This window comes from Gobio gobio (assembly GCF_949357685.1).
Source record: "Gobio gobio genome assembly, chromosome: 19".
NCBI lineage: Eukaryota > Metazoa > Chordata > Actinopteri > Cypriniformes > Gobionidae > Gobio > Gobio gobio.
This window is the reverse complement of record NC_137112.1, coordinates 7363773-7377576: the sequence shown is the minus strand read 5'-3', so window position 1 is coordinate 7377576 and position 13804 is coordinate 7363773. Positions and strand designations below refer to the sequence as shown.

The 13804-nt window shown below is 36.9% G+C and overlaps 1 protein-coding gene across 1 annotated transcript in view; it reads left to right on the top strand.

The window, feature by feature from the left end:
• Positions 1-13804, top strand: part of abca7 (ATP-binding cassette, sub-family A (ABC1), member 7) — a 72599-nt gene that overhangs the window by 45621 nt on the left and 13174 nt on the right. Inside the window, exons 26-38 of the mRNA XM_079844739.1 lie at positions 3928-3951; positions 4055-4203; positions 6232-6356; positions 6440-6532; positions 6624-6816; positions 7312-7406; positions 7505-7537; positions 7627-7732; positions 8936-9010; positions 9095-9264; positions 9738-9915; positions 10004-10119; positions 10323-10467. Coding sequence (XP_079700865.1) covers positions 3928-3951; positions 4055-4203; positions 6232-6356; positions 6440-6532; positions 6624-6816; positions 7312-7406; positions 7505-7537; positions 7627-7732; positions 8936-9010; positions 9095-9264; positions 9738-9915; positions 10004-10119; positions 10323-10467 — 1502 coding nt within the window. The remainder of the gene's footprint in view (positions 1-3927; positions 3952-4054; positions 4204-6231; positions 6357-6439; positions 6533-6623; positions 6817-7311; positions 7407-7504; positions 7538-7626; positions 7733-8935; positions 9011-9094; positions 9265-9737; positions 9916-10003; positions 10120-10322; positions 10468-13804) is intronic.

The window sequence follows — 13804 nt, the reverse complement described above, 5'->3', positions numbered from 1 at the left end:
CAATAAAGTCATACTTGTCACGGGACTCAAACTGCGTCAGAAATGCAGTCAATTTACCGTTAAAGCAGTTTTTCACGATGAGCGATCACATAGCCACACAATGCGTGAGGTGATAAATGTGCAAAACATTAAAAAGTCTTCTTTATTTCATGATGGGAAGGGCTGGGATCATATTTGTGCTTCAAGCTTACAAGCTGATGATGTCACATTTATGTATGACACTGTACATTTTCTTGTAAAAATGCATGCTGCTCCCACAAATATTACAACATAATACTTCATAAATCACCCAGTCTTTTGATGAAGATGCTATTGATGTCAAATCCAAATGTGCTTTGTAATATGTAGGAATTAATTCATGCATGGCTGTACTAACAAGAAAACGAATAAATGAACAGATAAAGCCACATGCATGTAGCCCAGAAATCTAGACGCACCCTAGCGGCAGCAAATATAATTTGCAGTCAGGGTCGTCTAGCAACTCTCCGTTGGCGTGCGAGCTGGAAAAATCGAACTCTGGTCAAGCCAATCACATCGTGTATAGAGTTGGTGGGCGGGCTTAACATAATGATGGCAGAGTTGCAGCGGTTCCACGTGCTACTTGTAAACAAAGAAGCTGGCGGACAGCGGTCTTTCGGCTTTGGCCACTACTCTGGAAGACTTGGAGTTAAGCTTTTCTTTGAGAAAAGAACAAAGAACGGCACTGAAGTCATTCTTAAAGGGTTAGTTCACCCAAAAATGAAAATTCTGTCATTAATTACTTACCCTCATGTCGTTCGACACCCGTAAGACCTCCGTTCATCTTCGTAACACAAAGGAAGATATTTTAGTTGAAATCTGATGGCTCTGAAAGGCCTTCATTGGTACAATGCACGGTTCACTCTCAAGACCCTTAAAAGGTACTAAAGACGTTGTTACAAAGTCCATCTCACTACCGTGGTTCTAAAATAACTTTATAAATTGGCGAGAATAGTTTTTGTGCGCAAAAAAACCCTAAATAACGACTTACATAGTGATGACGATTTCAAAACAAGGCATCATGAAGCTTCGAAGCGTTATGAATCAGCGAGTCGAATCAGCGGTTTGGATCGCCAAATTTCAGCAGTTTGGCGGTTTGACACGCGATCCGAATCATGATTCGGCTCATTGATTCATAACGCTTCGAAGCTTCATGATGCCGTGTTTTGAAATCGTCATCACTATGTAAGTCGTTATTTAGGTTTTTTTTGCGCACAAAAACTATTCTCGCCGATTCATAAAGTTATTTTAGAACCACTGTAGTGAGATGGACTTTGTAACAACGTCTTTAGTACCTTTTAAGGGTCTTGAGAGTGAACCGTGCCATTGTGCCCTTGGAGGCCTTTCAGAGCCATCAGATTTCAACTAAAATATCTTCATTTCTGTTCCGAAGATGAACGAAGGTCTGACGGGTGTCGAACGACATGAGGGTAAGTCATTAATGACAGAATTTTCATTTTTGGGTGAACTAACCCTTTAAATGTATGTAATGCATAATTTTAATCCATTAAATTCAGGAACACTGAATTAACGTCTTCATCGAAAGACCTTTGCATGTCATACCTATTTGGGGATCGAGGGAGAGCAGCATGTATTTTGATGACAAAATGACACCTCTGGCCATTGTGTTGGGTCGTTTATTAGTCACAGATACTGTTCAGATAATCTGACCCAATATGGCTCAGTTTTTTTATGTATCTTGCTCTGTCGAGCGGCAAAAGTGATTGTACACAGGTTAAACTGGGTTAACCCCATGCATTTACATTGTGGGGTAATGGACTGTTTTCCCCCACGCCGACTCCGCCCCCACGCCACGCCCCCAGCTATGACACAACGTCAACCAAGTCTATACCCACTAAACTAATCAGATTAAATCTGTGGCTTGTTGCATAAACTGTTTAGACTAATCTTACAAGTTAGTCATCTAATTTTTTATTTAGGATTGGCCATAACTTCAGTTACTGAAAAAAGTAAGATTACCCCTTAACCAACTGCTAGTTGTTCAGACTAGTTCTTAAGGCATATGCTGAATTCAGAATCACTTACAAGTATGCTAGTATGCGGTTCGGAATTCAGCAACAGTCTTAACACAGTGGCTGTATTTATGCAACAGGCCCCAGTTTGCCTACTAATGCTCCATTCAAAGTCAAATGTGGGTTGACGTATAACAAAATCGCAACTAACAGCTTTGCAGGTGTTTTGCTGCATAATTTCCATACATTAGTCAATGCTATGCAATACTAGCATTTGTTGTGCAGGTGTTTGTTCATTTAAAAAAAGATGATTTACATTGTTTTACATATCCATCTCTGAAAATATTTACTAAACAGAGTTTATAAACAGGCGGGACTTTCATTTGTCTATCTTATGTCATAGTTCATGTATTTTATGTCTTTCGATCTTATACTGTTGATCATGTAAATGTTATATGTATTGAATGTACATTGTTGCAAATTTTACTGACTTAAATATGCCAAAGTTATCTTGCTGGAAAACATTACAAATTTGCAAGGGTTTTGTGATTTGTGATTAATTAAAATCAAATCACCATATTCTATAATTTTCCAGCAAAAGGTTAATTGATGGTTTTATAGCTGTCATGGAGTTACATTATAGTCAGTTATGAGTGTATAAATGTTATATTTCCTGTTGTAATTGTTTGTATCAGTGTTGTTATTATTAACTAAAACTAAATAAGTATAGTTAATTGAAATAAAGCTGAAATAAAATATAAATATTAGATGAAAAAATTAGGTTTAAAAATGTAAATTAAAGTTAAATGATAATAAATAAATAAATGTATATAAAGAACCATAATTTTATATTTATTTATTATTTTTATTATTAGTATTGTAAATTATTTTTCTTCAGTTTGCAATGAATATAGCCTTTGATGCTGGTATGGCATTAAAGGTGCACTATGTAAAATTTTTGCAGTAAAATATCCAAAAACCACTAGGCCAGTGTTATATATTTTGTTCAGTTGAGTACTTACAATATCCCAAATGTTTCCAACTATTTGTAAATAGAAAATTGCTAATTTACCCAAGGAACCGGGACGTGTGAGGGCGTGGCCTGTCGATGGCGTCATATCTGCGTTCCCCTCGGTTTCCGGTTTTATTTTGCAGAAACGCTTTACTCTCACTGCAGTGTGAACAAGTGTCATAGCAGCCGATGAGAGAACGCACAGAGTAACTTCATAACATAATTTTCAACACACTCAGATGTGTCTAATATGATCAACAGAGCTGCGTTACCTCACAACTCATGACCAGAGGAGTGGAAATGGAGCCGGCGACTGTGTCATAATAAAAGTCCTGCTGCTCGCGAGGCGTGTGTTGCGTTCATCTTATTAACAATCGCTCCAGCCGCCTTGCTCAGCTCCACAACACTCGGTCCTGCTCTGCTTCACTACAGTAACAATTAATAATCTCATCCATGAACATGATTTCTGCCCGAGTCCTATCCCGATTCTTTCCCACCGGCTGTGAGGTGAAGACCACATGTCCCAAGATTCTGCGCTCAAACGTGGCGTCATCAAACTATGCCTTTGTTTTGAATAGGCGACCTCTAGCGGACGGATAAATAAATAAATAAGCTAAAATAACAAATGTATATATATTAAAGTTTTTTTTTTAAATGAAGAATATCAGTATATTTTTGCTGACATATAAATAATAAAGGGCATATATTATTTTTTACTGTGGGAACAGTGAAAATGTTGGCAGGGCAAGTGGGCTACAAATCTGGGCCAGCAGATACAAAGCATACCATGATGATAGTATGCATCTAATTGGGCATACTATAAGCATATACTGTAAGTATACATTTGAGGATTAGATTTGGTTGTGTCTTGTATTTTAAAAATGTTTTTTGTTGTTGTTGCTCTTCTCTCTGCTTCGCTGGCAGTACGGAAACAGCCAATCAGGAAAGGTATACAACAAAACAGGCTGTAATTAGTGTTGACAGCAGTAGCGCAGGTCCGAACAGCTGTAATGAGACGTCATTAACCAGAAGGTCTTTTTCTGGCACACAGAGGCCCAGGAGACAGAACCGCTGAGTGGGGATGGTCAGGGTGGCGGTGCTCCTCTCACAGGCTGCTTCCATACATGTCAGCAGCTTCGAGCGCTTTTCACCAAAAGACTGAAGTACGCTCTTCGCAGTCGCAGAGGCATTTTTGCACAGGTACACAGTAGTGATAGACCTGTCAATACAATCATTTTGAAATTATTCACTAACAATTGTGCACGTTTGACTCATTATGTCAGTTCCAAAGTAAAGATTTTTGTTTTTAAATGAATGTTGAATTAATTTACTGTCTTACTGCATTCTTCAAGTCAACATATTTACTTTTTTAATGCCTGTTCTTGGTGTTATAGTGCATCAGTACAGGTTATTCCAAATGGAAAGAAAATCAGTCTCCTTTGACAGTAAAGTAATTTGGCAGGTGCATTCAGTAATTCGTAGTTCATGTACTTCCTTGTCTTCCACTGAGGTTTTTTTAAGGTATCTTGAAGGGATATCAGTATCAGATCATATCAGACTGATGTTGGATATTCAATTACCTTTGCTGCCAACCAACGCTCACATAAAGTTTATCTTTTTTTTAACATGAATAATTTATTATGCCTAAAATCATTTATGGCATTACCATTATAACTTTTGCGGTGAGTAAGATTTTTTTAAAAAGGAGAAAGAAATTAATACTTAAACTGATCAAAGTCAAGTCACCTTTATTTCTATAGCGCTTTTCACAACACAGATGCTTCAAAGCAGCTCTCTACAGTGATGATAGGAAATTAATTTTGTTTTAGATGAAAAGCTAAAGTAAGTTTTTATTGATTCATTTCTGTTGTAAAAACTGATTTCAAAATGTAAAGACGCATGTAAAAAATATATTTCAAAAAATTAAAACAATAATGTAGCGTAATTTTTTTATTATTTTTTTTTAAAGCATGATTTCATCTCTTAAATGTCTTAGTGTGTGTTTTGGTCATAATTTAGACTTTTTTCAATGTAATTTCAGCTTTTTATCTCATAATTAGAACTTTTAATCATAGTTTAGATTTTTTAAATCATAATTTTGACTTTAAATCCAAAATTGTTATCCGAATTTTTACGTCCTAATTTCAACTGTTCATCTCACAATGACTTAGCATGTCATATTTTTTACTTTTTATCTAATAATGAGGATTTTTAAAAGCATATTTTCAACATTTTATCTTATAATTATGACTTAGCATGTTGTATTTTAGACTTTTTATCTCACTATTATGACTTTTTAAATCATATTTTCATATTTTACTTTTTATCTATTAATGAGGACATTTAAAATAATATTTTCAACATTTTATATCTTAATTATGACTATGATCATTGAAATGAGCTGATCAGTAATATAGTTGAATATTTAGTGAACTGGTAACACTTTACAATAAGGTTGTATTAGTTAACATTAGTTAATGCATTAGTTTACATGAACTAACCATGAACAACACCTCTGTTCAGCATTAGTTAATCTTTGTTAATGTTATTAATAAAAATACAGCTGTTCATGGTTTGTTAATGTAAGTTCACAATGCATTAACTAATGTTAACAATATTTTAATAATGCATTAGTACATTTTGAAATTAACATTAACAAAGATAAATAAATGCTTTATAAGTGCAGTTCATTATTTGTTCATGTTAACTAATGTAGTTAACTAATGTTAACTAATGAACCTTATTGTAAAGTGTTACCAGTGAACTTAATGTGACAAAATGTTTAGAAAAATTTATATATTTTAGAATAAAATATAAATCTGTTCTTTATATTTTATTGTATGCTGTTATTTTTTAACTTTCTTTTCATCAAAGAATCCTGGAAAAAATGTATTATGGTGTCCACAAAATTACTGAGCAACTGTTTCCAACATTTGATAATAATCAGAAATGTTACTTGAGCACCAAATCATCATATTATAATGATTTCTGAGGGATCATGTGACACTGAAGACTGGAGTAATGAAGCTGAAAATTCAGCTTTGATCACAGGAATAAATTATATTTTATACATTTTACAATATTACTGTTGCTACTGTATTTTCTTTCAAAAAATCTTTACAATCCTAAACTCATGTTAGTGTACAGTAGTTAAATGAGACCTTTTTGTTTCAATACGTTGCATTTTGTGTAACAACGGCTGATTTATGAAGCCATCGTGTTTTGCAGATTGTTCTTCCTGCAGTTTTTGTCCTTATCGCTCTACTCTTCAGTCTCATTGTCCCACCATTTGGAAAATATCCATCCCTGGAGCTCCAGCCATGGATGTATGGGGAACAGTTCACCTTCTTCAGGTACGCATTCAAAGATGGAGAGTTTTAAGGAAAAGCCTGCTGTCCCCTTCAGATCTTTTACCTATTGTCTCTTTCCCATGAAGCAATGATGCCCCACAGGACCCATCCATACAGAACCTCTTGGATGCCCTGCTGGATTCACCCGGGTTTGGTACTAAATGCATGGAGCAGAGCAGGTACGACCCCTGTCGTTAGAAATACAACAACATAAAATAGGCTATGCTGTTTAATCGATGTAACGTGATGCTTTATTGTATGCTTTCTCAGTGACATAGAGTGTTTAGTGGAAGCTGAGGCAAAGTTTGTCCGGCCCCAGATTCCTTACAGCATGTGGCAGCTCTTTCATAAAGGCAACTGGACTGTAGAAAAGCCGTCCCCTGACTGTGAGTGCAGTACTGAAAATATCCGCAGAATGCTGCCGGACTGCCCAGAGGGAGCAGGAGGAATCCCCCCTCCTCAGGTCAGTAATATACACTACTGTTCAAAAGTTTGAGGTCGGTAAGATTTTCTAAATGTATTTGAAAGTCGATTAAGCATTTTTTTATGAACAATACAGTAAAACAGTAATATTGTGAAATATTGTTACAATTTTTTTCTATTTTAATATGTGTTCACTTCAAATGTAATTTATTCCTGTGATGGCACATCATTTTTAAGGATTCTTTGATGAATTGAAAGTTCAAAAGAACAGCCTTTATTTGAAATAGAAATGGTAGTGTAACATCATTTACAGTATGTTATATGTAAGATATGTATGCTAGCATTTACCATACATTGTAAACTGTTAGCATGTTCCCACAAATTCATTGTTAGTATAGGTGTTTACAGTTATTGACCCATTCCTTAAGGCAAAAACATTTTGAAATAAGCAATTAGAACACTTGTTCTTTCTATTATTTTACTTTATTTGGTGTTTTCATTTTTGTACTAACACCTCCAACATTTCCTCATGTAGATAAAACAAATCACAGGTGATATCCTCCAAAATTTGACAGGTCGCAACATTTCTGACTATCTCATCAAAACGTATCCCCAAATTCTGAAGAAAAGGTTTGATTTTCATTTATTAATTCTTAAAATACTCTACAGTAAACAAAAATTAGCTGTTTTGACAGCACATGCATGTCATTTTTGTCTCTCACATACAGTCTGAAGACGAAAAAATGGGTAAACGAATTTAGGTGAGTTGATTACCATCAGAGATCCAAACGTTCACCATTTAATTTCAGTTTGATTTGATGTTGGTCTACTCTCTGCTCACCCGTTGCAGATACGGAGGTTTCTCTCTGGGGGCTAAAAGCTCTGAAGCTGTGGATGAGCCACATCACCTGGAGGAGTCTGTTTTGGCTATTAGAAGACGCTACAACATTATAGAGGTGTGCCATCTAAGTTTTTGGTTGATTAAACAATATTTTTGTTGAGTTTTGTTGCTGGTAACTTGGCTGGATTAAACCCGTCATTGGCAGCTGACTCCTAAAGATTGTCTGAGCGGTGATTTGTTCTCAGCAGTGAGAGAAATTCAGTTTTTTTATTAAATTACAATATTTGCCCCATTAACATGATTTTCAGGGGCATTTTTACCTTCATAAAAAGGCAATTTTTGTCCACATTTAATCAATAGATTCAGTTAAAAGTAGACCCTACAGGACTGTTACCGATTAAATGAAATCAGTATCAACAAAAGCTCTGCAGAGGTGACTCAGAAGCTTTAATCGGATATTTAAATATGAAATTATTATAATTTTTTTTAATAAAACTGCCAGTAGATGACCACAAGTCGCTGTCTTAATGAGTCATTCAACTGGTTCATTGAAAGAGATGAGACATTCAGGAAGAAAGCAAGCGACTGTCTTTTTGAATGGGTCATTGAATCATTCACTTAGACGATTCGTTCAAAACAGATTCATTCAGAAATGAAACACCACCACTGTGAACACACAAAGCTTAAAGACACACACCGGTTCTGCTGTTACTTTGTTTGGAAAAAAATGTATTGGCAAAGTAGAGAAAAAATAAATTATATTGTGTATTAAATGTAGCTTGCATAATATTAAATGGAAGTGTTCTATAAAATCAATATTACGTGTAACAACATGTCCGTCATTTGTGAGACAGCGCTTCCCTGGCTTTCCGTGTTTTCACTGTTATATGGTAGGGGGCGCAATTACGCATCATCTGAAAGAGCACTGAATCTCCTGATCAAAACACATGCGAAGAAGCAGCAAAAACAAGCGATAGTATATGTAAGCAGATGCATGTAAAATATCGTGATCACCAACATTAAACATCATATATGAAATGAAATGTCGACCCAGATGTATTCTTTGACAAAAACATATTTTTTATTATTGTAGATGATGCATATTGTACACACTTAGTGGACTAGACTTCCACTGAATGAGCCATGTTTTGCGACCAGAATATCATAGAGACTAGAGGGATGGGCTCTTTTTATTTGGGACACCTGGCAACCACATAGTAGTAGAGCTAAAACATTCAGAACATCTTAGCAACACTGGCAAACACCCAAATCACCCTAGCATCATTACTGTCAGTTTTACACTTTTGTTCTTTTGCAGAATGGCTCTTTAGATCAGCTCCTTCACAGACTACCAGATGTCCTTACAGGACTCACCAGCCAAAACAATGTGAAGGTAAATAAGACACCTGTGAGAGATCTCTCTCAAGCTCAAACTTCTCCTGGTCTCTTCATTCAGCTGTGATGTGTTCTCTCTCAGGTCTGGTTTAATAATAAAGGCTGGCATGCCATGGCATCATTTGTGAATATAATGAACAACGGCCTCCTCCGTGCCAACTTGCCACCTGACATGGAAAGACGCAAATATGGAATAACTGCCTACAATCACCCACTCAACCTCACGAAGGAGCAGCTGACGGAGATGGCACTGTATGTAATCTGTTTGCTCATAGATCTGAGGGGGATTTTACTAAAGCGGCCTTTTCACTATCTCAGACAAACGACAGACTGGAAGTCATTCAGTATTTGAACGTTTGCTGCTAGACCGTTTGCCAAACACCAGATCGGATGTGATCTAATCAAAATTATGAGATTAGTGAGAAATACCAATGTTTTTCCACTTAAACATTATTCTTTAAACAACATTTTTGCTGCCACTAAGGGACAAAATGTGACAATCATATGTGAGTGCATGCAAATGCACAAATTTGGCACCAATTTAACATCCAATTGACTAAAGAAACTATTCAAATGAGGTGAATTAATTTAATGAGGGGAATTAATTTAACCTGCGCAGCTGTTTAGCGAAAGCGTTCCCCAATTTTCATGACTCTGTCCTGGGAAAAGGTGCAACTAGCGAAGCTAAACATTTGTCAATGCTTTTTTCTTTCTGGTCTTTGCAGGATGACCACCTCAGTGGACGTTCTGGTGTCCATATGTGTTATGTTTGCCATGTCATTTGTTCCTGCCAGTTTTGTGCTGTTCCTTATTGAGGAACGGGTCAGTAAATCAAAACACCTGCAGTTTGTCAGTGGAGTGAAGCCCATCCTCTACTGGACTACCAATTACGCATGGGACATGGTCAGTTCTGCAAGTTGGATGTGGCTGTGAAATGTCTTAAAATGGTTATCCAAATTGATTTCATATTTGTGGCGTTTTTGTGTTTCAGCTGAACTATACAGTACCAGCCACTATGGTGGTCTTCATCTTCATCTGCTTCCAACAGGAATCATATGTATCCGAGAAGAACCTGCCTGCACTTGTGCTCCTGCTCTTGCTGTATGGGTGAGAAATTATTACATCACTGGACATTTACTGGTTTAGTTAATGTCTCTTCAGCACATTAGTACATTTACTAACACTGCTGGAAAAAATATAGGCCTATGTTTTGGTGGTCCCCAGCATCACACAAGCTGGTCCACCAAGGACCTTGTCCAGCTCTAACCAGCATAAATCAGTAGTGTGTTGTTTGTTTGTTTCTTCTGCAGTTGGTCTATCACTCCACTCATGTACCCAGCCTCCTTCATCTTCTCCGTCCCTAGCACTGCCTATGTGGTCCTCACCTCTATCAACCTCTTCATTGGCATCAATGGCAGTGTCGCCACCTTTGTCCTGGAGCTATTTATCGATGAGGTGAGGGACATAGACCACACACACTGACCGGTTAGCCTGATTAACAACATGTTCCTGGGTCAACATCCTTTAATTTTGGAAAAACATTCCTATCAATCATTCCTAATTCACCCCAAAAAAATAAAATTCTGTCATTTAATTACTCGCCCCCATGTCGTTTCAAACCCATAAGACTTTCATTCATCTTCAGAACACACAGATATTTTGGTAACACTTTAGAATAATGGTCATTAGTTAACATTAGTTAACTACATTAGTTAACATTAACTAATAATGAACTGCACTTATAAAGCTTTTATTAATCTTTGTTAATGTTAAATTCAACATTTACTAATGCATTATTAAAATCTTGTTAACATTAGTTAATGCACTGTGAACTAACATGAACAAACCATGAACAGATGTATTTATATTAACTAACGTTAACAAAGATGAACAAATACAGTGTGTACTGTATAACAAATGTACTGCTCATGGTTAGTTCATGTTAGTTAATACATTAACTAATGTTAACTAATGACCATTATTCTAAAGTGTTACCGATATTTTTTATGAAATCTGAGCGATTTCTGTGCCTCCATTGACAGCTACACAACTGACACTTTGATGCTTCATAAAGAGTTCATAAAGAGATCATCTAATCCATATGAATTGAGCAGTTTAGTCCCAATTTTCTGATATGATGAACAGATTTAACTTAGGCTTTTATTCACATATAAACATTCATCAAGGCACACATCAGTTATGGTAAATGGAAGCTCAAGCATGCTTACTTGACGTGCGAACCAATGAAAGTTCATTCTTGTGTTACGCAGCATGTTTGAACTTCCTCAAGATCCAAGCTTCCTCAAGCAGGTTTGGTTGAGCATCTGTTTATGTTCACTGATCTTTGTTATTTAAAATTGTATTGAAGCGTAAAAGTGGTAGTTGCGTTGCTGTCAATGGAGAGTACAAAACTCGCTCAGATTTGATATAAAATGTCTTCATTTGTGTTCCGAAGACCCCTTTATCTGATGAAGACGAAAGGGTTTGGAACAACACAAGGTTGAGTAAATGATTACATAATTTTTGGGTGAACTAACCCTTTAATTACATATTCAGGGTGTTTCAAAAAGATGGACCCAATTTGAAAAACCACTGCAACCACGAACCGCCTGTGAATTGAACTCTCACCACTTGAAAGGGCAGGGCATAGAGTTTCAATGACAGCCGCTAGATACAGGGTAGGGTTTCAAAATGTTGCCATTTTTAACTATATTTAACTATAACTCTGGTGCGGTTCGATTGATATATGAACGCAACACGGACCAAAGACATGTAAACGAACAAAAAACAGGACGTACTGTCACGAGATGCTGCTACAAGTCAGCTGATTTGACGACGCGGAAAGATCGGTGTATCCAACATGAGTAGAGGGCAAACGTGGAGCATCGAGGAGGTAAAGTGCCTCATCAATATATGCAGATCTTGGTTTCTGTATACAACGGAGGAAATCCTGCTGCTGTTTTGAATGTTTTGAACATTTTATGAGCTCTTCGTGAGTTCTCAGCTGGTAAAAATAAAACCATATGTACACGCATAAAATGATTGTGTTAAATCCAGCACACAGCATTGTTTTGAATGTTCGGTAAGCAAGCTCCGTCGCGAAATATACGTCATAAGCCGACCAATCATCAGGTTGTGACCGTATCCCTATGTCAAATGAACCAAACTACAAGTGACACCCTAAAACACCCTGTACACTACTGTTCAAAAGCTTTTTTCATGTTTTTGAAAGAAGTTTCTTATGCTTACCAAGGCAAGGCTGCGTTTATTTTATCAAAATTACAGTAAAAACAGTAATATTGTGAAATATTATTACAGTTTAAAATAACTGATTTCTATTTTAATATTTAAAAAAAAAATAATAATAATAATTATTCCTGTGCTGCAAACTTAATTTTCAGCATCATTACTCCAGTCTTCAGTGTCACATGATCCTTCAGAAATCATTCTAATATGATTATTTGGTGCTCAAGAAACATTTCTTATTCTCTACAATGGAACTGTATTAACTTATTACCATTGTTGAAACCAGTTGTGATGTTTAATATTTTTGTGAAAACAGTGAAACATTTTATTCCAGGTTGTTTGATTAATAGATTTCAAGTCCCCTATATTCATTTGCGCTTTATATAATACAGCTTTATATAATAATACATTTATATAATTTCAAAGCAGCTTTACAGTGATAACAGAAAAATGATTCAGTGATGCAAACAGAATTAATTTCGGCTATAAAGCAGCTTTAAAAGAAAATAGCGTCATTGTTCAGCTGAAATCAGTGTTGAATCAGTTCTATTGTAAATACACTATATTGCCAAAAGTATTGGGACACTCCTCCAAATCATTGAATTCAGGTGTTCAATCACTTCCATGGCCACAGGTGTATAAATCAAGCACTAGGCATGCAGACGCTCTTACAAACATTTGTGAAAGAATGGGCCGCTCTCAGGAGCTCAGTGAACTCAAGCGTGGTACCAGGATAGGTTGTCACCTGTGCAATAAGTCCATTCGTGAAATTTCCTCACTACTAAATATTCCACAGTCAACTGTTAGTGGTACTATAACAAAGTGGAAGCAATTGGGCACAACTGAAACTCAGCCATGAAGTGTTATACCATGTAAAATCACAGAGCGGGGTCAGCGCATGCTGAGGGAAACAGTGCACAGAAGTCGCCAACTTTCTGCAGAGTCAATAGCTCCAGACCTCCAAACTTCGCGTGCCCTTCAGATTAGCTCAAGAACAGTGTGTAGAGCTTCAGGGAATGGGTTTCCATGGCAGAGCAGCTCATCCAAGCCTTACATCCCCAAGTGCAATGCAAAGCGTGGGATGCAGTGGGGTAAAGCACGCCACCACTGGACTCTAGAGCAGTGAAGATGTGTTCTCTGGAGTGACCAATCACGCTTCTCTGTCTGGCAATCCAGTGGACGAGTCTGGGTTTGGCAGTTGCCAGGGGAACGGTACTTCCCTGACTGCATTGTGCCAAGTGTAAAGTTTGGTGGAGGGGGGATTATGTTGTGTTTTTCAGGGGTTGGTCTTGGCCCCTTAGTTCCAGTGAAAGGAACTCATAATGCTTCAGCATACCAAGACACCTTCCTGTTTCAACATGACTACACTCCAGTGCAAAAAGCGTCGGTCCATAAAGACATGGATGAGCAAGTTTGGTGTGGAGGAACTTGACTGGCCTGCACCTGACCATGAGTCCTGACCTCAACCCGATAGAACACCTTTGGGATGAATTAGAGCGGAAAAATTCCCATAAACACACTCCCAAACCTTGTGGAAAACCTTCCC